Source organism: Abramis brama (assembly GCF_963993115.1).
Source record: "Abramis brama genome assembly, chromosome: 4".
NCBI classification, from domain to species: Eukaryota; Metazoa; Chordata; class Actinopteri; order Cypriniformes; family Leuciscidae; genus Abramis; species Abramis brama.
Window position 1 is genome coordinate 58,488,024 of NC_139966.1, and position 24,307 is coordinate 58,512,330.

General features: G+C 39.1%; 1 protein-coding gene across 2 annotated transcripts in view; it reads right to left on the bottom strand.

Annotated features, from left to right (window-relative positions):
• ptpro (protein tyrosine phosphatase receptor type O) overlaps positions 1–24,307 on the bottom strand; it is a 58,645-nt gene that overhangs the window by 5,605 nt on the left and 28,733 nt on the right. Inside the window, exons 10-24 of one of the 2 annotated variants that reach the window (XM_084111017.1) lie at positions 23,601–23,712; positions 22,544–22,707; positions 19,990–20,110; positions 17,965–18,098; positions 16,461–16,602; positions 13,755–13,875; positions 12,427–12,495; positions 7,399–7,482; positions 6,021–6,056; positions 5,269–5,350; positions 5,085–5,175; positions 3,462–3,538; positions 3,012–3,146; positions 2,810–2,932; positions 504–658 (exon numbers count right to left, since the gene is read on the bottom strand). In XM_084111017.1, coding sequence (XP_083967143.1) covers positions 504–658; positions 2,810–2,932; positions 3,012–3,146; positions 3,462–3,538; positions 5,085–5,175; positions 5,269–5,350; positions 6,021–6,056; positions 7,399–7,482; positions 12,427–12,495; positions 13,755–13,875; positions 16,461–16,602; positions 17,965–18,098; positions 19,990–20,110; positions 22,544–22,707; positions 23,601–23,712 — 1,646 coding nt within the window. The remainder of the gene's footprint in view (positions 1–503; positions 659–2,809; positions 2,933–3,011; positions 3,147–3,461; positions 3,539–5,084; positions 5,176–5,268; positions 5,351–6,020; positions 6,057–7,398; positions 7,483–12,426; positions 12,496–13,754; positions 13,876–16,460; positions 16,603–17,964; positions 18,099–19,989; positions 20,111–22,543; positions 22,708–23,600; positions 23,713–24,307) is intronic. The other variant, XM_084111018.1, reaches the window with a different exon arrangement.

The following is a 24,307-nucleotide window of genomic DNA, read 5'->3' on the forward strand; positions in this document are numbered from 1 at the left end:
ACTCACTCTCTCACACTCTCACTTACACTCTCTCTCTCTCACACACACACACACACACACTCTCACACACACACACACACACTCTCACACACAAACTCACACTCACTCTTACACACAAACACACACTCTCACACACTGTCAAACACTTTCACTCCCTCGCACACTCTCTCTCTCTCTCTCTCACACTCTCTGTCAAACACTCTCTCTCTCTCTCACACACACACTCTCACTCCCTCACACACTCAAACAGTCTCTCACACACTTTCTCTCACTCTCACAGACTCTCTCACACTCACACACTCTCTCTCTCTCTCACACTCCCTCACACATTCAAACCCTCTCTCACTCCCTCACACACTCAAACAGTCTCTCACACACTTTCTCTCACTCTCACACACTCACTCTCTCAGACTCTCTCACACTCACACACTCTCTCTCTCTCTCACACTCCCTCACACACTCTCAAACCCTCTCACACACACACTCAGCTGACGGACTCTCACCTGCAGTGGACGACGATCGGGCCTTTGGTTCTGTTGACCTGCTGCCGGACGATCTGCACGAACTGTAAGATGCTCTCGATGGCGTTGACTGTGGGAACCCCGTGATCGGGCCAGGACGTGTAGTTAAAGTGCAGAACATCCTGAGTCTCGTCGGCCTGAGGAGGAGCCACACACAACCATCAGATCACACAATACTCTATCTATCTGTCTATCTATCTGTCTATCCATCTGTCTATCCATCTATCTATCTGTCTATCATCTATCTATCTGTCTGTCTATCTATCTATCTATCTGTCTGTCTATCATCTATCTATCTGTCTGTCTATCTATCCGTCTATCTGTCTATCCATCTGTCTATCCATCTATCTATCCATCTGTCTATCATCTATCTATCTGTCTGTCTATCTATCCGTCTATCTGTCTATCCATCTGTCTATCCATCTATCTATCTGTCTATCTGTCTATCATCTATCTATCTGTCTATCTGTCTATCATCTATCTATCTGTCTGTCTATCTGTCTGTCTATCTGTCTATCCGTCTGTCTATTCATCTGTCTATCCGTCTATCCATCTATCTGTCTGTCTATCCGTCTGTCTATCCGTCTATCATCTATCTATCTGTCTATCCGTCTATCCATCTATCTATCTGTCTATCCATCTATCTATCTGTCTATCTATCCATCTATCTGTCTGTCTATCTATCTATCTATCTGTCTGTCTATCCATCTATCTATCTGTCTATCTATCCATCTATCTGTCTGTCTATCTGTCTATCCGTCTATCCGTCTGTCTATCCATCTATCTGTCTGTCTATCCATCTATCTGTCTGTCTATCCGTCTGTCTATCCATCTATCTATCTATCCGTCTATCATCTATCTATCTGTCTGTCTATCCATCTATCTATCTATCTATCTATCTGTCTATCCATCTATCTGTCTATCTATCCATCTATCTGTCTGTCTGTCTGTCTATCCATCTATCTGTCTATCCGTCTGTCTATCCATCTATCTGTCTATCCGTCTGTCTATCCATCTATCTGTCTATCCGTCTGTCTATCTGTCTATCCATCTATCTGTCTGTCTATCCGTCTGTCTGTCTATCTATCTGTCTATCCGTCTGTCTATCTGTCTATCCATCTGTCTGTCTGTCTATCCGTCTGTCTATCCATCTATCTGTCTATCTATCCGTCTATCATCTATCCGTCTGTCTATCCATCTATCTATCTGTCTATCCATCTATCTATCTGTCTATCTATCCATCTATCTGTCTATCCGTCTGTCTATCCATCTATCTGTCTGTCTATCCATCTATCTGTCTATCCATCTATCTGTCCATCCGTCTGTCTATCTGTCTGTCTATCCATCTGTCTATCCGTCTGTCTATCTGTCTATCCGTCTGTCTATCTGTCTATCCGTCTGTCTATCTGTCTATCCGTCTGTCTATCCATCTATCTGTCTATCCGTCTATCATCTATCTGTCTGTATATCTGTCTGTCTATCCGTCTGTCTATCCGTCTGTCTGTCTATCCATCTGTATCCATCTATCTGTCTATCCATCTGTCTGTCTATCCATCTATCTGTCTGTCTATCCGTCTGTCTATCCATCTATCTGTCTATCCGTCTATCATCTATCTGTCTGTCTGTCTATCTGTCTATCCATCTATCTGTTTTGTTTGTCTATCTATCCATCTGTCTGTCTATCCATCTGTCTGTCTGTCTATCCATCTATCTGTCTGTCTATCTATCCATCTATCTGTCTATCCATCTATCTGTCTGTCTATCTATCCATCCATCTGTCTGTCTGTCTGTCTATCCATCTATCCGTCTGTCTATCCATCTGTCTGTCTATCCATCTGTCTGTCTGTCTATCTATCTGTCTGTCTGTCTGTCTATCCGTCTGTCTGTCTATCCATCTGTCTATCTATCAACTATCTGTCTATCCATCTGTCTGTCTATCTATCTGTCTGTCTGTCTGTCTATCCATCTGTCTATCTATCAACTATCTGTCTATCCATCTGTCTGTCTATCCATCTATCTGTCTATCCATCTATCTGTCTGTCTGTCTATCCATCTATCTATCTGTCTGTCTGTCTATCCATCTATCTATCCATCTATCTGTCTATCCATCTATCTGTCTGTCTGTCTATCCATCTATCTGTCTATCCATCTATCCGTCTGTCTGTCCGACTGTCTGTCTATCCATCTGTCTATCTATCAATCTATCTGTCTATCCATCTGGATCTATCTGTCTATCCATCTATCTATCTGTCTGTCTATCCATCCATCCATCGTGTTGTTCTCCTCACATATCCCAGTCTGAAGTCTCTGATGGTCCACTCGGGAGAGTCGGTCTCTGACAGCATCTCGACTGTGATCTCTCCGTACGCCACCGGCTCCTCAGTGAACGGCCAGTAGTGATCACACTTCACCTGCACACGAGCACATTCACCGTTAGCATACGCTAGTGTCTACACCAGCTCATCGGAGGCGGTTGCCATGGGAACTGACCCTCCTGCGCTCGTTACACTGGGTCAGCATGACGATGATGTTGGACTTCTGCTGCAGAACCATCTTCCAGAACTCGTTCCTGGTGTCGGGCAGCGGCCCCTGAGTGGCGATGTACTCGTGCGGAGAGTTATAGCCCTGCAGACCAGAGGCACATCACACACTGAACATCGGCTTCATTAACACTTCATATTCAGTTCAGTTCATGTTTATTAGTACAGCGCTTTTCACAACACACATCATTCACAGCAGCTTTACAGAAGTGCATGAGTCCACATTACAGTTTACAGTGTTCTGTTATCAGAGGAAACTGTACAAGTTATTTCAGAAATGTACATATACAAATCACAGTTAATTTAAACAATGTAATAATTTAAGGCAGAAACACTGAGCTCAGTGAAGTAATGAATACTTGTTTGTTAACAAATGATTAGATATTGATGATATACTTACAGGAATATAGTTTGCATTGATGTAATCCGAGCCCTCGTCGTTGTGCAGAGAGATCAGCTTCACTCGACTGAAGTCATCTGACACCAAACAAACATTCCATCAATAATCATACACTCAATCTCCACTGACAATACTGCATATGAAGCTCTCAGGACAGATCTGGCGTGAGCTCAGGCTGTTCAGTGAGGAGTTCTGCTTCAGGGAAACGCTCAACAAGGCATTTCAACTTCATATATATTTTTAAATGCTTGGTTTAATTGCCAAAATGCACTGACGAATTAAACTCTGTAATACTGGAGAGAATAAAACCAGTGAGAGTTCAGCGCCATCAAACATCACAGATGATATTATCAAGCTTTCTGACTCTCAAACATTTATATATTTTCATATTTTACATTTAAATATTAGTGCTGACATATCAATTAATCACATCTAACATAAAAGTTTGTATATAAGTGTGTGGGTGAGTGTGTGTGAGAGTGAGTGAGTTTGTGTGTGTGTGTGAGTTTGTGTGAGAGTGAGTGAGTGTGTGTGTAAGAGTGAGTGTTTGTGTGAGAGAGTGAGTGTGTGTGTGAGTTTGTGTGAGAGTGAGTGTGTGTAAGAGTGAGTGTGTGAAGAGTGAGTGAGTGTGTGAAGAGTGAGTGTGTGTGTGAGTTTGTGTGAGAGTGAGTGTGTGTAAGAGTGAGTGTGTAAGAGTGAGTGTGTGAAGAGTGAGTGTGTGTGAGAGTGAGTGAGTGTGTGAAGAGTGAGTGTGTGTGAGTGAGTTTGTGTGTGTGAGTGAGTTTGTGTGTTTTTGTGAGAGTGAGTGTGTGTGAGAGTGAGTGAGTTTGTTTGTGAGAGAGAGTGTGTGTGTGTGTGAGAGAGTGAGTGAGCAAGCGTGTGAGTGAGTGTGTGAGAGTGAGTTTGTGTGTGAGAGTGAGTGAGTGTGTGTGTGTGAGTTTGTGTGAGAGTGAGTGAGTGTGTGTGAGAGTGAGTGTGAGTGAGTGTGTTTGTGTGTGAAGAGTGAGTGTGTGTGAGAGTGAGTGAGTGTGTGTGAGAGTGAGTGAGTGTGTGTGTGTGTGTGAGAGTGAGTGAGTTTGTGTGTGTGAGAGTGAGTGTGTGTGTGTGTGAGAGTGAGTGAGTGTGTGTGAGAGTGAGTGTGTGTGTGTGAGAGTGAGTTTGTGTGTGAGAGTGAGTGTGTGAGTGTGTGTGTGTGAGAGTTTGTGTGAGAGTGAGTGAGTTTGTGTGTGAGAGTGAGTGTGTTTGTGTGAGAGTGAGTGTGTGTGAGTGAGTGTGTGTGAGAGTTTGTGTGTGTGTATATACATATATTAAATACGAACAAACTTTTGTTAGATGCGATTAATTGATTTGACAGCACTAGTAAATATATGATATTTTATACTTTAATTATTATAATTTAGTTATAATTAAATAGTTTTAAAATGAAACATTGAAATTGACTCAACAATATCATTAAAATTATTCATAGGAGGATTAGATTATTCCTCCAACAGTTTTTCTTTTCACAAATCAAAGTTTTTGAATGTTTTCATCTGGTTGTTTTGATTATTCAACTTAGCCGTAGCCAGTGAGAGCAGTGTTGCTATGACTACAGTGGGCGGGGCTTTCAGGCCGGCCACTCACAGGGCAGGATGTTGGTGTAGCGGTTCTTGGGTCTGTTGACGGGCAGATCAGCAGCTTCATGAGACAGATCGAGACCGACACTCTTCAGCTCCTGATGGATGAAACACAGCAGTCACACACACACACACACACACACACACAGGCCTGACACAGAAACACGCGTGTCCTTCATGTGTTCTGTTACCTCAAACTGCAGAGAGAACTTGTACGCCGAATCCTTGCTCATGTCTTTGATGTAGGCGTCGAAATCACTGAGCTGAACTGGACTGAAGACACACACATCATCAGAACAGGCTCACACACACACACACACGTGCTTAAAGTGCTTCAGTCTGACTTTTGGAAAGTTTACTCCTGGAACACCCTTGAAAACAGTCATATTTATGAAGAAGTTCTTGAAAAGTGCTTGAATTATTGAAAGACAATATATGGGAAATTTATTTTACATTTTATTGATAAAACGATCTTTTCACACAAAATGAACGCCTCAGTCCGTCTGATATAGAGGCGTTTCACACGGCTGTGAGTGTGATATTGATAATAAAGATCCGAGTATATGATACATCATTTATTCTTCAAGTCAATCATATATTCATGAGAGAAAAACTCAGTTTGAATAAAGAAAGCGATATCTTTATCATCGCATCCTTTCAGTGGTTAAAGTCACCGCAGTCATTGCTTGTGCTGCACTTTATTTCTACCATTCTGTTTTATTGGTTTATTTTTATTTACCTTTTTTAGAATTTAAAAGATAATAACGAAAGATATTGTTGGATAAATGAGATCTCTGATTGTAGTCCTTGAAAAAAAAAACCATCTGTACGAACCCTGACATGCAGTCAGAACGAGGCTCTTTAATACGAGTCTGCACTAAATAAAGCACAACACACACACACACACACACACACACACAGGATGGGTTTACTCCAGTATTACCTGGTTAGTTTCCTCTTCTTCAGTGCAGTTTTGCTCCTGCAGGTCAAACACACACAGAAGCGTCAGTGAACTGAGATCAACACACACACACACACACACACACACACACACACACACACACAACAGATCAAACTCCTGAAGATCTGAATCCTACAAACTAAACATGCATTTCCAGGTTCTCGAGCTTCAGCGCTGGCGTCCTGAACCACACACACTCATTCACAGAAAACTCTGAGAGGACTTTAGATAGACATGATTAGTAAGAGATCTGATCACATATTATAATGTTTAATGACAGTTATTATTATTTTTTAAACAGTATTAATTTTTCTAAATAATTTATATAAATGTATATTAAATAGATATACATTTATACACATTTTATTTAATTTGTTTACAGTGTGTATTTGTTTTACATTTTTATAATAATATTATTTATATATTTAAAAACTGTATTTTCTATTTTATAATTTATATACATATTTATTTTATATAGATTTTCTTTTATATATTGTTTTTAACTTTTATAATTTAATTCAAATTATATAATATATACATATATATATAATTTATATATATTTTCAAAACAGTGAGTATTTTAGAATTTATAAAAATGATTTTATATATAATATATATATATATAGTTTCAAAACTATTTTTTTTAGCATTTTATAATTTACCTACATTTTATTTGATTATATTAAAATAGACATTACATCAAATATATTTTATTGTATATTATTTTTTTTACTTTTAAATTTTATTCAAATGAAATATATTAAATATAAAATGTCATAATTATTAGCTTTTTTCTATAGCCTTCCATACGATTTTAACTCGTGTTTAATTGTGATTATACAGTGTTTTGAATCATTCATGGACATTTAATCATTTTACTTTTTTGTTTATATTTTTAAACAATCGTATTCAAATATGCATATATAATTTTATAAATAATAGCATTTCTCCATTATATCTCTTATAACTGTAAATCTTTCCCCGTAGACTTCCATCATAAGTGCATTACTGTTATTATTTCCTGTGGTGATTGACAGCTGTCACCAGAGCTCAGCTCGTATCAAACCTGGAACATTCCTCTAGGAAATCAAAGGAATAGAAAAGGAGAAAAACTGCATTCAGTTCAACACAGAACAGAGGAACTAGAGCAAACATGCAGGACGTGAAACTGTCGGGCTACAGTGTGTGTGTGTGTGTGTGTGTGTGTGTGAGAGAGAGACGTCATGCAGAGCGTTAGTGTCATGCTGGAGTCAGACACAGAATCAGGAGCTCAGTCTGTATCTACAGTCAGTCTACAGTGTGTGTGTGTGTGTGTGTGTTTGAGTCTCCAGAGCTCAGCGTCGGCCGTGCCGATACTTACCACGGATTAATATAAAAGGCCAAAAGATAGTCAGTCCAAAGGCAGGATGGCAGAAGCGTGAGGAACGCAAAGAGACTCCTGCGCCTGAAGCCGTTTCAACAAAACAGAAAAGCAAAAGACATAAAAAAAGACCAAGGGCAAAAAGTTGGGGACAAAACATGATGCTCCATTAGTAATAGTGACACACACACAGATGATTGAGCATATTTCATTAGTGTTCGACAGGTTAATGAACGCTTCATGCAGTCAGTGTCATCGGCGCGCGCGTGTGTGTGTGTGTGTGTGTGTGACTTGACAGAAATCATCTGATCGTCTCAGCTGGATATTCACAGACGCACAACAGAAAACACACTCACGTGCGACTCAATCATAACTGATGCGACGCACCATATTAAAGCCTAGAGCTTCTTCCTCAGAGTTTCTGTCTCGTTTTCCAGCACAAATATCTGAACATTCGTAAATCAAGACACATTTACTGGAGAAGAAGCAAAACGACTGAAGAAATTAAAGGGGTCGCGACATGAGAAATCAGATTTACCGTGATCTTTTGACATATTCGAGGTCTTTGTAGGTGTTTTGGGGGTCTTGCGAAACATCCTGCAAGTGTCAGAGCTTAAAACTTCCTCATTATAAACATAATTTAATTCATATTAAAAGCCTCATTATAAATATTTATTTAATCAAGCTCCAAAAATGCCTTATATATATGGATATTGTGGGATCTGTTGCGTCACATGGTCGAACACATTTGCATATGCCCGAGCATATGCTCCAGAGCAAGACATCGGCCAATAGTAATACATCACTGCAGCATAGGCCCCACCCACTTGTGCAATAGGCCCCACCCACTAGTCGTTCAGTCGCTTAACGACTGTCATTTGCCTTCATTGCATCAGAAGCAAACAGAAGCCATTATGAAGACTGAAGCTGTCTACACTGATACAGTATACAGTGTGTGTTCAGATTATAATGACTGACGCTGATACACTGATACAGTACAGTGTGTGTTCAGATTATAAAGACTGTCGACGACAGGACAAAAGGAAGAGAGGAGTCTCTGTACAGACTACAGATATAGAAATTATCAAAATATCAAAAAAAATTATCAAAATAAGCTAATGTATATATCGCGATATGCATATCACAACGGCTTGTAATAACTGGGGTCATGAACAAAAGACGAGAGAGAATCACTCGCTGCTCTCGGCTGAATAACTTTAGTAGCTTTAATAAGAATCAGGATATATTTAATTCATACAGTGAAAACTAAGCAGAGTTTTATTTTTACATTTGATTATTCAGTTTCTGTCCCTAATGTAGGATAACCTGAACCCTGAACCCTGTGGTTTACACTGATGTTAGAATAACACTTCTTACGCTACAGTAAAACACTGATGTTCACTGGCAGAAGCTGTAGGGATGTTTTCTGGTCAAAAAGAATGTGTATGTGTAAGAATGTGTAAACACGTATGTAGGTTATATAATTTTTAATATATTTTAAAGATAATTTTTTTATTTTACACACTTTAAGCATTATCGTATCGCAAATTGCATTTTTCTTCAGTATCATTTAGCCCGAGATCCCAGCATCAGAAACAAGCGGATGGTTTACACACTTACTCGTGCAATAATGAGTGGGCGTTGATACAATGCAGTGACGTTAGCCAATCATAACAGTGGGCGTTTACTGACACGTTAGCCAATCATACCAGTGGGCGTTTACTGACACGTTAGCCAATCATAACAGTGGGCGTTTACTGACACGTTAGCCAATCATAACAGTGGGCGTTTACTGACACGTTAGCCAATCATAACAGTGGGCGTTTACTGACACGTTAGCCAATCATAACAGTGGGCGTTTACTGACACGTTAGCCAATCATAACAGTGGGCGTTTACTGACACGTTAGCCAATCATAACAGTGGGCGTTTACTGACACGTTAGCCAATCATAACAGTGGGCGTTTACTGACACGTTAGCCAATCATACCAGTGGGCGTTTACTGACACGTTAGCCAATCATAACAGTGGGCGTTTACTGACACGTTAGCCAATCATAACAGTGGGCGTTTACTGACACGTTAGCCAATCATAACAGTGGGCGTTTACTGACATAACAGTGGGCGTTGATACAATGCAGTGACGTTAGCCAATCATAACAGTGGGTGTTTACTGACACGTTAGCCAATCATAACAGTGGGCGTTTACTGACACGTTAGCCAATCATAACAGTGGGCGTTTACTGACACGTTAGCCAATCATAACAGTGGGCGTTTACTGACACGTTAGCCAATCATAACAGTGGGCGTTTACTGACATAACAGTGGGCGTTGATACAATGCAGTGACGTTAGCCAATCATAACAGTGGGCGTTTACTGACACGTTAGCCAATCATAACAGTGGGCGTTTACTGACATAACAGTGGGCGTTGATACAATGCAGTGACGTTAGCCAATCATAACAGTGGGTGTTTACTGACACGTTAGCCAATCATAACAGTGGCCGTTTACTGACACGTTAGCCAATCATACCAGTGGGCGTTTACTGACACGTTAGCCAATCATAACAGTGGCCGTTTACTGACACGTTAGCCAATCATAACAGTGGGTGTTTACTGACACGTTAGCCAATCATAACAGTGGGTGTTTACTGACACGTTAGCCAATCATAACAGTGGGCGTTTACTGACACGTTAGCCAATCATAACAGTGGGCGTTTACTGACATAACAGTGGGCGTTTACTGACACGTTAGCCAATCATAACAGTGGGTGTTTACTGACACGTTAGCCAATCATAACAGTGGGCGTTTACTGACACGTTAGCCAATCATAACAGTGGGCGTTTACTGACACGTTAGCCAATCATAACAGTGGGCGTTTACTGACATAACAGTGGGCGTTTACTGACACGTTAGCCAATCATAACAGTGGGCGTTTACTGACACGTTAGCCAATCATAACAGTGGGCGTTTACTGACACGTTAGCCAATCATAACAGTGGGTGTTTACTGACACGTTAGACAATCATAACAGTGGGCGTTTACTGACACGTTAGCCAATCATAACAGTGGGCGTTTACTGACACGCCTTAAAAACTGATCATTTCAGACGGAGGGTCATAATGAAAGTTAGAAAATAATATATATATATATTAGGGATGTAAACGGTTAATCGATTATCGATTAATTGTCGACAAGAATTTACTCGATTAAATTAAATTAATTGTCGGCTAATTGAACATTGCGAACGTGACACGAGATTCTCGCGGGCGGCGAGAGACCCGACACAAACTTGAGGCGGCAAAAAAGAAACCAAACATGAGGCGGTCAAAACGGAGTGGAGTGTGGGAGCATTTCAAATTAATTAATGATGACATAGACGCCCAATGTAAACTCTGCGGTACTACGATTAAGTACAACAGCTCTACGAGTTCGCTAAGATACCACCTTCATAACTTGCAGCCGTGTTGCAGGGAGGAAGTCTCGTCTTTCACAGCCTACAGTCGCTGCTGTGGTGGGAAGGCGAGTATGTGACCACAGAAAAGCTATTTTTACTGTCACCTTCCTCAGGGATGATTTAAGTTCAGGTCTATATTTGAAGTTTCCAGGTCTCGTAATCTTACTGTTACCTTTCTCAGACCAAGGGGGATTATCAGTGCTGCTGCTAATGTTTCAAGTTTTTCATACAAGTAGTTTACCAGATAGATTATTATATGTAGGCTTAATATAGTGTAGGCTCTATATGTACCCATATAGATTTTTATTTAAAATTTATTTTATGTTGCTTAATGTTTCACATGCAACAGGTGAGCCAGTGCACAATTATTTTTTATGTACTTTAATTTTCTGTGCATAATTTATGTTAAAACTACATAAATGCCATTATCTGTACCGTATCCCAACTGTTACAATAAAACATCAATTGAGCAATATAACATGCATTTTTATTCAGTATATAAGCAATATTTTGCTTTTTATGTTAAAGACACTATTGATACCTTGAGAAATTTACATTCTCAGGAAAATAGCCACTTATCAGTTAATCGTTAATCGATCGATAAGGTCAATCAACTAATGATTAATGAATTAATCGATAATTTGCATATATATATATAATTTATTGACATTATAAGTTAACTCCATGTAAATATCCATGTCATGACCCCTTTAAGTCTTGTTTTTGAAAAATGTATCAGTGTTTGCTTAAAAAACTAAATATCTACCAATGAGATCAGAAAAATAATCTTATTTCAAGGGGAAAAAAATGTCTGACCCCATTGGCAGAAATTTGTTCTTATAAACAAAAACTCACTTAATTTGGATAAATAAAGACTTAATATCTTGGCCTAAAATGTAGTTTTTAGGGCTGGGCAATGATTAATCACATCCAAAATAAAAGTTTGTGTTTACATAATATATGTGTGTGTGCTGTGTATAATTATTTTGTATATATAAACACACACATGCATGTATATATTTAAGAAATATTTGCATGTATATACTGTATATATATTTATGCATAATTTATTATATATAAATATAAATATTTTATATATAAATAACACATTTTTCTTAAATATATACATGCATATGTGTGTATTTATATGTACTAAATAAATATACACATTACACACATTTATTATGTAAACACAAACTTTTATTTTGGATGCGATTAATCGTTGCCCAGCACCAGTTTTGTGTAAAATCATTGTGCTTTTCTAAGGTCAGTTTTTATTCTGCAAATTAAAATATGAAACCGTGGTGTTGCCGTTGCGTCACGAGTCTGAGGAAGATCCTCTGAAGGACTAAACATCTCAGCAGGAAATAGTGACAGAAAAAACGTTTGACTTTATTAACAGCCCAAAATCTGCCTTTACTGACCCTCTTTAAGCTCTTATATTAATCATGTGTGTGTGTGTGTGAGTTTCACCGAGAGTGATGATGTCACTTCCTGTCTGTCTGTGCGAGTGCCACTGATAATCGACTGTGTGACAGTGTGTGACTGACAGAGAAACGCACGAGCTCATACCAGTTATACGGCATCTTCCCGTCCCGCTCGAACGAGGCGAAGTTGACGAAGGTTTCAGCGCCGCAATCCCTGAAATCAAACACAGACGTCAGACACATGCTGAATATTGATGAGTTTATGATTATATATCCAACTTTTTGTATTTGTATAAATATATATATATATATATATATATATATATAAAAAATATAGTTTTAGTATATATAACTAGTATTTTTAGTATATTATAAACTAGTAAATAGTTTATATATATAGTAAATAGTTTATATATTATTATATATCCAACTTTTTTTTATATATATATATATATATATATATATAAATAAATTTAAAAAAATATATAAATATATATATATATATATATATATATATATATATATATATATATATATATTAATATATACTGAACCCAATGAATATATATATATATTAGTATATATACTAATATACAGTGCAATGCATAAGTTAATACACCCATGCTAAAGTTGACTAAAAAGAGGAATAAAAAATCATATTTTGGAAATTGAACTTAATGCCTTAATTTAAAAAATTAGGAAAAATCCAACCTTTAAGGACACCAATTTTCTTTGTGAATGAATAATGTATCGTAAATAAATAAATGTTCTTCCTTAAAATACATGGTGCATAAGTGAGTACACCCCTATTACCTAGAGATTGGCATGGGTTTATTTCAGTTAGCCTAAAAGCTAGTTTGATTTGCATTGAGAGATGATCTTATGGAAAGTACCCCATGCCAATCTCTAGGTATGGTGAAGGCTATGTGATGATGTGGGGCTATTTTAATTCCAAAGGCCAAGGGAACTTTATCAGGATGCATAGTATCCTAAAAAAAAATATAAAAAAATACTTAAAAATAAAAATCTGCCTGCCTCTATGGGAATTTAACATAGGGGTGTACTCACTTATGCACCATGTATTTTAAGGAAGAACATTTATTTATTTACGATACATTATTCATTCACAAAGAAAATTGGTGTCCTTAAAGGTTGGATTTTTCCTAATTTTTTAAATTAAGGCATTAAGTTCAATTTCCAAAATATGATTTTTTATTCCTCTTTTTAGTCAACTTTAGCATGGGTGTATTCACTTATGCATTGCACTGTATATATATTAGACTATATTAAATGAATTATCTAAAGATTAATTAGATTATTATCAGATTATGTAGCTGCATGTAACTGTATCTAATAATGATCCTTCATGACACTTCCTGGTAAACGCATCAGCTGATGAACCGCAGACGGCAGAAGTGATTGTGCTGACGCGAGTCAGTGGTTATGATGGTTTTGCTGGTTTGAGTTTCTCACCGGCTCAGCTCCATGTGTTTCTTGCGTAACACCAGCAGGAACAGCACCAGGAGACTGATGAGGAGAACACTGAGGACCGCCAGCGCAGAGATGGCCGCCACACTCGGGTTCATCTCGCGCACTGCAAACACACACACACCCCTGCCATGAACACACTGGTTCTGCCTGCCCTCACGAAAAGAAAATATATTTCTCAATATATTAAATGATATGTAAGGGTTAATGCCCGACGAGGTGTCCATTGTCAGGTATTAATGGACGACGGCGAGGCGTGAACCGTCCGACGCGCAGCGGAGGTCCATCTATTGCCTCCGCCGAAGTCCATTTATACACCTGATAATGGACACCTCGAAGGGCATTAACCCGCTTATACCATGGTCACTTGCCAAATAACACATTTTTAAAATATTAGTTTATATTTTAATTAGTTTTACAATCGAAATCTAAAGTTTTTACAAACAATAACCTTCAGTTTACTGCCTGTTGCTATGGTTACTCACAGCTGATGTAGCCAGCGCATTTATTTATTAATTTCGAACGGTAAACAGTCAGTTTCACCAGAACTCCTTTACTAGGTGTCCTCTATCACTTTTTAATGGACACCCTGCAGCAAGGCATGCTGGGAACTAGAAATCTGTTGTAACTCATTCAGTGAAAGTGTGTGTATATACATATGTGTGAACATACATAACATTTATATGGGAACATGTAAGTGCAATATATGTACACAATAAAGGATAAAACTTTGTGAATATTACATCTAATGCTATTTTTGTCTTCATTTGTAAATATTTTATTTGTATTAATATATAGCCATACATGGTCAATGCATATACGTATTGCAGTATATTGAAAAACATTAGCACTAGTTTCCCGTATGTGACCCTGGACCACAAAACCAGTCACAAGTTGTATAAATTGAGATGTATATGTTACCGGAATAAATAAGCTTTCCATTGATGTGACTTTCTTTCATTTGAAAGTCACGCGTCTAGTATCTGTAAAACCGCATTTTTCCATCTTAAAAATATATCTAAATTACGCCATATGCTCTCAATGACAAATGCGGGACAATTAGTCCATGCGTTCATGACCTCAAGGCTAGATTACTGTAATGCTCTACTGGGTGGTTGCCCTGCACGCTTAATAAACAAACTACAGCTGGTCCAAAACGCAGCAGCTCGAGTTCTTACCAGAACCAGGAAGTATGACCATATTAGCCCGGTTCTGTCAACACTGCACTGGCTCCCTATTAAACATCGCATACATTTTAAAATATTGCTGATTACTAACAAAGCACTAAATGGTTTAGCTCCGCAGTGCTTGAGCGAGGTCTTAACGCATTATAGTCCTTCACGTCTATTGCGATCTCAAAACTCCGGCCAGTTAATAATACCTAGAGTCTCTAAATCGACTGCTGGCAGTAGATCCTTCTCCTATTTAGCACCAAAACTCTGGAACAGTCTTCCTACCATTGTCCGGGAAGCAGACACACTCTGTCAGTTCAGAGCTAGACTAAAGACACATCTCTTTGTCCTAGCATTCACATAATACATTATAGACTTCTATAGTTCAATGTTAGGCTGCATAGATTAGGTCAGCCTGAACCGGGAACACTTCCCATAAATCCTGATGTACTCGTTACATCATAAGAAGAATGGCATCTACGCTAATTTTAGTGTCTTTGTTTATCCCGAGGTTTTCCCGCAGCCTGCCGGATCCAGGCCGTATCCAGATCTGATGAAGGCCCTTCGCCTGGACCCGATGACAACGCAGTGCTGAAGTGCCAACTAGTCTCTCCCTATGGAGGATCCCTTTACCACTCTACAGATAAAGCGTCGTCGGGAAATTCGTTTCGCGTATCTACCCCGAAGTGACAAAATAAAATAAAATTCTGTATCAAATTTATAAGGAAAGTCCAGTACTTTGATTAGGCTTGGTCTGTAGGGAATTACAAACCTGCGCACATATATCCAAACACACATAACTATAGAGCCAGTTCTTAATGCGCATGTGAACGCCATCAGCGTTTCTCACAGGATCGCGTTTAAAGTCTGTGTAGAGAGAATGGTGTCGTCTTAGCGGCCCCTAATTTAATAACAAATGATCGTTGCGACGGAAGCGAATCAATCAAAACTAACTTTAGCTGCAAAATAACTTTATTAAAGAACCGCTATAAAGCCAAAACAATCTCTGTTGCCCTAAATTATACGTTTATCTCTGTAAAGCTGCTTTGAAACAATCTACATTAAGCGCTATATAAATAAAGATGACTTGACTTGACGTGTGGTTTGTTAGGATAGGACAATATTTGGCTGAGATACGACTATTGTAAATCTGGAATCTGAGGGAGCAAAAAAATCTAAAAATTGAGAAAATCTCCTTTAAAGTTGTTCATTTATGTTGGCGATTGTGCTGCATTCACTCACAAAAATACATTTTTATATATTTACAAAATATCTTCATGGAACATGATCTTTACTTAATATTCTAATGATTTTTGGCATAAAAGAAAAATGGATAATTTTGACCCATACAATGTATTATTGGCTATTGCCACAGATAAACCCGTGTGACTCGTGACTGGTGACGTGATCCAGGGTCACATATATGGAAATGTATTATGTAATATAATCGCAGTATATTCCCATGTATGTTTGTAGCGTAAGGGTGCAGTGAGGATGATGACGGTGAGCTCTTCTTCACCTGACGTGCTGACGGTGATGTGTGCCGGTTCACTGGCGCTGTTGAAGCTGATGCTCATCACGGTGCAGTTGTAGACGGTGGACGCTTGAAGACCCGAGACCGTCACGACATGAGCGCCGGTGACCAGCGGCTCGCGGACCTTCTGCACACACACACACACACACACACACACACACACACACACGAGTGAATCTCTTTCATGGTAATTCTGATTTTAAAGTAACTGTCATAAACATGCAGCTTTTGAAAATACATGAGAATTGATTTAAATATCGTATTTTCTGCATAATTGGATGTTTCTGACAAAAAACTATACAAATTTTAGTGCTGGACGATATGATGATATATATAACACTGATATAAGTGTTCACGTGGATTTAGACCTATATTGTATTTATATAAAGCGTTCACAGGCAAATTTGCTTTATGTTTTTCTCCAGCGTGGAAATCAGGCTCATATAAACATCAGGAAACACGATTCCTGTTTCATGTCAATATCCACGATCACTGGATCTTTGGTGAGTTTTAAGCAACACTATGTCGAGTCCGAGCTTTAGTTTAAACTGATAATCATTTGTTTTCTGGCGTTTTCTCAGTTTCTCCTGTTAAACTCAGTCGCTCTCAGCTCTTCTGCCCTCAGTGACGTCAGTGCATAACCTCTACACTGAGGCTCCACTGGTTAACATTAGCTCACAATAATAAAATAGCATTTATTAATCAGAGTCATAAGTTAACAAATGTCTATAATCTATAATTGCTTTCAAATTTAGGCTAAAATCACATGTTAAACGCTATGTGAGAAACACTCATGAAGGGTTTCAAGTGCATCTGTGTCTGTTTTATGTGTATTTTTAGCATTATGTATTCACTGTTCTTCTTCGGGCAACCCGTGTTGCATTAAACTGTGCTATATAAGACTGAATAAAATGAAAATGAAATGAAACCTTATGCTAAAGTGTTACTGAAAGAATGAATTCTGCTGCATAAAGTAGGGGTGTAACAATATATCGTGTCACTCTCTATCGCAATATAAAAAAGCATGTGTGTGAAAAAATGCACGTTTTTTAGAGTTTCAGTGTCAGTACTACATTAAACTACTATATAATGTTTAATATGATGTATAATAATGCATATTTGTGGGTCCTGATAATGCCAAATGTCTGATGTTACCAGTAAAAGTGGCCTATACATTATTTTAAATATATCTAGTCAGTGAAACATATTCATCTACAATAATTCAGTATTTTCAGCTTCAGAATCATGAATATTGTTATTCTGGTGTCTCTATTGTTCATTGGGTTTTCAGCACCAAGTCCAAGACTATTCATTTACACACACAATGTATATCAAATTTAGCATTTTAATCAACAGGACATTTTCTGTTAACCTTTTATCAAATGTCTTGGAGTATCGCGATAATATCATATTGTAAGTTCAGTATCGTGATGTGTATTGAATATGTACAGCCCTAGTTTAAAGTGTGTATGAGATGTGAAGATCTTACTGTGCGTTCTCTGGCGTTTCCCAGCGGTCTGCATGCGATCTGGTAGAAGTCCACGACGCCCTCCTCGGTCCAGATCAGCGTGATCGTCGTGTCGCTGGCGTTCACCGCGTACAGAGACCTCGGAGGAGCCGGTTCTGTTCGTAAAAGAGCCCAATGTCTAACTTACTAGTTCCTCTAAGGACACAGTTTAAAAAAATGAGGTAAAAAGGGAAGACGAAACAAACAGCCACATCAATTCTGGCCTGTTTTGCACAGGAAGTCACAGTCAAATAAGTTATTATTAGAGGCAGAAAACACACTCTCAGCAGTGCAAACTAATGCTTCTACTCAGTCAAATATCTGTGCAGTTACTGGAGAAGCAAAATGACTGAAGATATTAAGACGTGAAAAATGCATCAAAATGAAGTGAGTTTGAGCTTAAAACAAGAACAAATATCTGACAATAGAGTCATAAAAATAAACTTAAACTGCCCTATTATGGCAGATATATTCAGATATTCCCTTTCATGCAGAGTGTAATAGAGCTGTTTGTGAAGATAAAAGCTCTGCAAAGTTTAAAAAAATCAAAGTGCAAATAAATAGTCATTGTCTCCTAAAAGAAAGACAGTAATTCCTGAAACGAGTCGACAGTAATTCCAGTCTCAAATGTAACTAATTTGCATAATCCCCGCCTCTGGTCCTGATTGGCTGAACAGCGTATCTTAGCTCCGCCCTCAAACACTGCAGTTTTCATTTTCACGTCCTGCGCCGCGTTGTTTAAATAGCGAATGCATTAGCGCTCATCTGTGTCCCATGAGCTGCTGGTGTGAGGACGAGTGTGTGTTCAGGCGCAGTGATGGAGCGCTGCTGGTGTGAGGACGAGTGTGTGTTCAGGCGCAGTGATGGAGCGCTGCTGGTGTGAGGACGAGTGTGTGTTCAGGCGCAGTGATGGAGCGCTGCTGGTGTGAGGACGAGTGTGTGTTCAGGCGCAGTGATGGAGCGCTGCTGGTGTGAGGACGAGTGTGTGTTCAGGCGCAGTGATGGAGCGCTGCTGGTGTGAGGACGAGTGTGTGTTCAGGCGCAGTGATGGAGCGCTGCTGTTTTGAGGAACTGAAATACACTGAGCCGTTGACCAACTGAAGCTGCTCTAAAGGCAATGGCGTAATATTGTTTTTGTTATGTAAAGAGCGTGTTAGTAATATGAGCCTATAGGCGGGTCCACAACGCTCATACGCTCTGCTTATTACACACACACACTCTGCTTATTACACAACACACACACACACTCTGCTTATTACACACACACACACTCTGCTTATTACACACACACACAGGGACACGCAGAACACAAACATGCCAAATATTAAAAATAAAAGGATTACAATGTAAAAGATTATTATTGTGTACATAAACATATGGTGGAATCCGGCTTGTCCTGTAGATGGTCTGATCGTGCGCTTTAACCTCTCACACACACACACACACACACACACACACACACAGCTATAACCTCACACACGAGCAGATCCGTTTCATCGCTAGCGTTCAGTCTTTCCGCTTGTTAATTCCTCCATGTAAACAGCGAATCCGCTATGGCGCGGGCGCAACTGGATTTTAAAGGGAATGGGAGACGAGACTCTGACTGGTTTATTGCCCATTACGCCCAAAACACACAAATTACTCATTAAGAGAATACAGACAAAACACACCCATTATTATTAAGAGAATAGAGATGACACTTTTAGACCATGCGCCGGGAGCACCGACCATTTTACCCGTCGTTAAACTAACAAAAGTGGATTCGGACACACACTTGAGCGTAGAATGCCACAGACGTTAAAATAGGGCCCTGAGAGAAAAGAGCTGATGCCGCAGTGGATTTTACGAGAAAATTAGTGTTTTTTGACATTTGTCCTGTTGTAGCAGACTCCAAAAACAACATTAGAAACCTTTAAAATAGCATAAAAGATATTTGTGCTGGAAAACATGACAGAACTGCTGAGGAAGAAGCTCATTTGTTTGCAGTGTGGGTTCAGGGTCACTGACCGAGCTTCATGATGTGAGGCGTAGACGTGTTGCAGCTTCTCTCGGTACAGGCAGTGACCGTCAGATTATAGATATCGCCAGGAGGAAGAGTCAGAGACGCCTTCATCATGTTGCGAATCACCTGAAACACACACCAATCACTTTTACACACAAACAATCAACCAAATCAAGTGTTCGTTACTCAGTGAGCCTGACACTGTGTCCTAACCAGACGCGATGCGATAAGTTTCCAGCAACAAATAATTTGTCTGTCCACACTAGACGCGATGCGACTGCGAGATGCGTCAAAATCAATCAAAACCCACAGCCAATCAGAACAGCGTGTGGGCGGAGTCAGCCAATCAGAACAGCGTGTGGGCGGAGTCTCGCGGCACCAGAGAGTAATCTTGATGGCACTCGCAAGAAAATGGATGTGCATAATCAAATTAAAAAATATTACACCATTTAAACATTATTAAAAATACATAGGCTGAGTTACTAAAACAATCTTTGTCAAATAATACACTTGTTTGTTCACAGTTTGAACGTTCTTGTTTCCATTTGTTTAATTTCAAGATCTGAGGTGAATTATCCATTGTTGCTTTTACAGCCTCAAATCTGGAGCACTAAATGATATTCAGAGTCACATGACACGCTTTTAACATTAAATAAAGCACATAAACAGCACCAAGAGATTATCATCGCCACACTTGTGTTTGTTGTTCCAGCGCGACGTCGCAGAAAAATAGAAACCGTTTCTAAATTAGAATCGTCGCGTGTCGCCGTCGCGGCTGGTTAGGACAAACACTCCGATCAACATGGAAAAGATCCTTTTATCGCGCGTCGCGTGTAGTCAGGACACGGCGTAAGATGCAAAAGAACCAATTCAATGTTCATTGGTTTGTTTGAAACACTCAGCAGATTCAATCTCTTTAATGAGAGGAAGGAAACCTGACATGAAATAATCAGATCGTAACATTACCTGCATATTACCAGATGAAATATAATGGGCAACGATTAATCGCATCCAAAATAAAAGTTTGTGTTTACATAATATATGTGTGTGTGCTGTGTATAATTATTTTGTATATATAAATACACACACATATGCATGTATACATTTAAGAAAAATGTGTTATTTGTATGCAAAATATAATTTATAAAATAAAATATATACATTTTATATATATATATATATATATATATATATATGTGTGTGTGTGTGTGTGTGTGTATACACACAAAGTATATACATATTAATAAATAAATTATTAGTATAAATAATTTTTGTTTTAATTATAAATATTTCTATAAATATATACATGCATGTGTGTGTATTTATACAAAATGATTATACACAGTACACACACATACATTATGTAAACACAAACTTTTATTTTGGATGCGATTAATCGTTGCCCAGCACTAAATAAAACAGAATTCAATAGAAAGGCTTGTGTAAATGAACACAACCGAATCCTCTCTCTCTCTCTCTCTCTCTCTCTCTCTCTCTCTCTGAGTGTCGCTGGTGGGCGTCTGAAGATCTCAGTCTGGAAACATTTAGACATCGCTAATTAAATGTTGGCTGTGCATTAGATAAATATGTGTGTTTGGTAATTGGATTCATTAGCGGCTAACGGCACAGTGACGTCGCTCGAGGGTGAATCTCATGAGCCAGAGCTGATATAACACCCAGAAGAAGTGTTTTACACTCATGTGACCGCGGTAAACGACTACAGTACATCATCATGAGCATTTAATGACCAGAGACAGTGTCATAACTCAAATCTGCATAGAAAACAGCAAAGAATACTAATTCTACAGAGAACTATAATATTATTAGTAGAGCTTGGTGACGATTAATTGCGATTAATTGCATCCAAAATACAGTAAAGATACAAAAAAATACAAACTGTGTGTGTGTTTACTGTTCATGATCGACACCCGTGTGCCTCCAGAAGCCTATGTTATATGAATATTTATAGGTGACATATTATGCCCCTTTTCACCAGATGTAATATAAATCTATGGTGTTCCCAGAATGTGTGTGTGAAATTTCAGCTCAAAATACCAGATCATTTATTATAGCTTGTCAAATTTGCCCCTTTTTGGGTGTGAGCAGAAACGCTTGGGTGTCCCATTAAATGCAAATGAGCTTTAGCTCCGCCTCCATCCAGAAGAGGGCGGAGTCTTTACATGAGCTTCAGAAACTCCGGCAATAACAGAACAGGCCAATCTCACTCATCCAGAATCCCAGAATCACCAGTAGCGAGTGCAGCCTTACGGAGAGACTCAGGAAGAGCTTCTGGATGTTAGTGGAGACATTTCTGTAGTTGTTGTGGAGTTACACTGATCATCTCATCATCATGTTGAACTTCTCCACAAGTGTCCACAGTTCCTGAGGTCTTTATAAGACAGCGGTGACATGTTCTGGTCAATAGTGTTCAGTGCTCGTCTAAGCTCAACCACAGAACAGTTTCAGGCTTTGCTGGATCTTCATCATTGATTATAGCACTTAAACATGGAGAAAGTCAGATTTTCATGATATGTCCGCTTTAATGTGATGAGGACTCACGTCGATGGAGTAGCGTCTCCGGGAGCCCTTCCGTCCCTCCGCCTTCACCTGCCAGTGTAACATGCGTGAGTGCGACAGATCGGTGAACAGATCCCCGTAGTTCCAGCGCACGTACAGCGTCCCGTGGGAATATTCCACCGAGGAGATGTGAGGAGCTTCGGGAGCTGGCGGACAGACACAAGAGGTTATTAATGGAGTCTCGACACTCGTATCATTCACACAAGAACTATATGTGCTCCCAAAAGAACCTCAGTGAACAGCTCTTAAAGGGGACCTATTACGCCTTTGTTGTTGTTGAATGATTTTAGTGTGAAGAACATTTTAGAACTTTTTTGTACAATTAATAAACTTTTGTGGAATGCAAAGGTTCCATAGATGTAAAAGTTTCTTGCAAAGCTTTATTTCTACTGACAGGTGATCTAGTGTTGTCAAAAGTACCGACTTCAGTACTGAAATTTAAAAAAATGTGAGGCTTTGAGCGCTGTTGAGCGGAGTCGTAAACACCTCTGATTGGCCATCGTGTATAGAGCGGCTATATATATATATATATATAAATTAACTAAATTAATAACTTTTTTACAACAAAAGTGAAACATCACTGAACTTACTTAAGCTGGACTGTGATGCTATTTTCTTCTAGACAAACTTTGTTGCATTATTTTCCTGTTATCTCTGTAAAGCTGCTTTGAAACACTCTGTGTTGTAAAAAGTGCTATATAAATAAATGTGACTTGACTTGACTTTTATAAAACGTGAGCGGGAGTGTTTGAAAGCACAAGTAGACGTCTATCAGCGGACCGGTCCTGCTTTCAGACGCTCGCGTGTGTGTCTGTGCAAGCGCTCGCTGAAGAGCGTCATTGCTGTATATTTACAACATGTTTTTGAAGCGCTGATCATTGTAGCCAATCACAGACATATCCGACGAGTGCGTGAGCACAGCGGCCAATCAGAGGTGTTTAGGATTCTGCTCAACAAGCGCTCAAAGCGTCACATTTTTTTAATTTCAGAACCGAAGTGGTTACTTTTGCCAACACTGAGGGGATGAGACGCAGCGCACCTGTAACGAAGCTCACGGTGGAGCCGTCGCAGCAGCTCAGAGGCGGGTCGCCCCACGTCACCATCGTCACACGGAAGTTGTAATACCAGGCCGGCAGCAGATCCGTCACTCTCTGTGGGATACGAGAGAATCGACTCATGAAATGAGAAAAAGATGAAGACACTTGATAAAAGCAAGTGGTGCTCACTGCAGAACCGAATGACATCCAGCTCCTCCTCTCCGGATCTAATGGGTGGAGCTTGACCTAATAAGGTTTAGGGATAGAGTAAGGTTAGGGTGTGGCAGGACCTGGACATCAAGCTCCACCCACTATGCACATAGAGGCAGGGCTGGACCTTTAAGCTCCACCCATTATGTTCAGAGAGGTGGGGCTGGACCTTCAAGCTCCACCCATTGGTGACAATGGACAATTCACCTCAGATCCTGAAATTAAATGAAAGGTCACAAGAACGAAATAAGTGTATTCTATTACCAGGGTTCCAGGGTTGTTATTGGTACCTAAAAATGAAGCTAAACCCATAAAACATGCAATTAATAGAAATAAAATAAACATTGGCTGTAAAAAAGTACATATACATACATACATACATATATATATATATATATTTATGTGTGTGTGTATATGTGTGTGTGTGTGTGTATAAATGTAAACTTAATTTATTTCAGCTAGCTGCCAGGACAACATTTATTATTTTCATTGCTTTAAG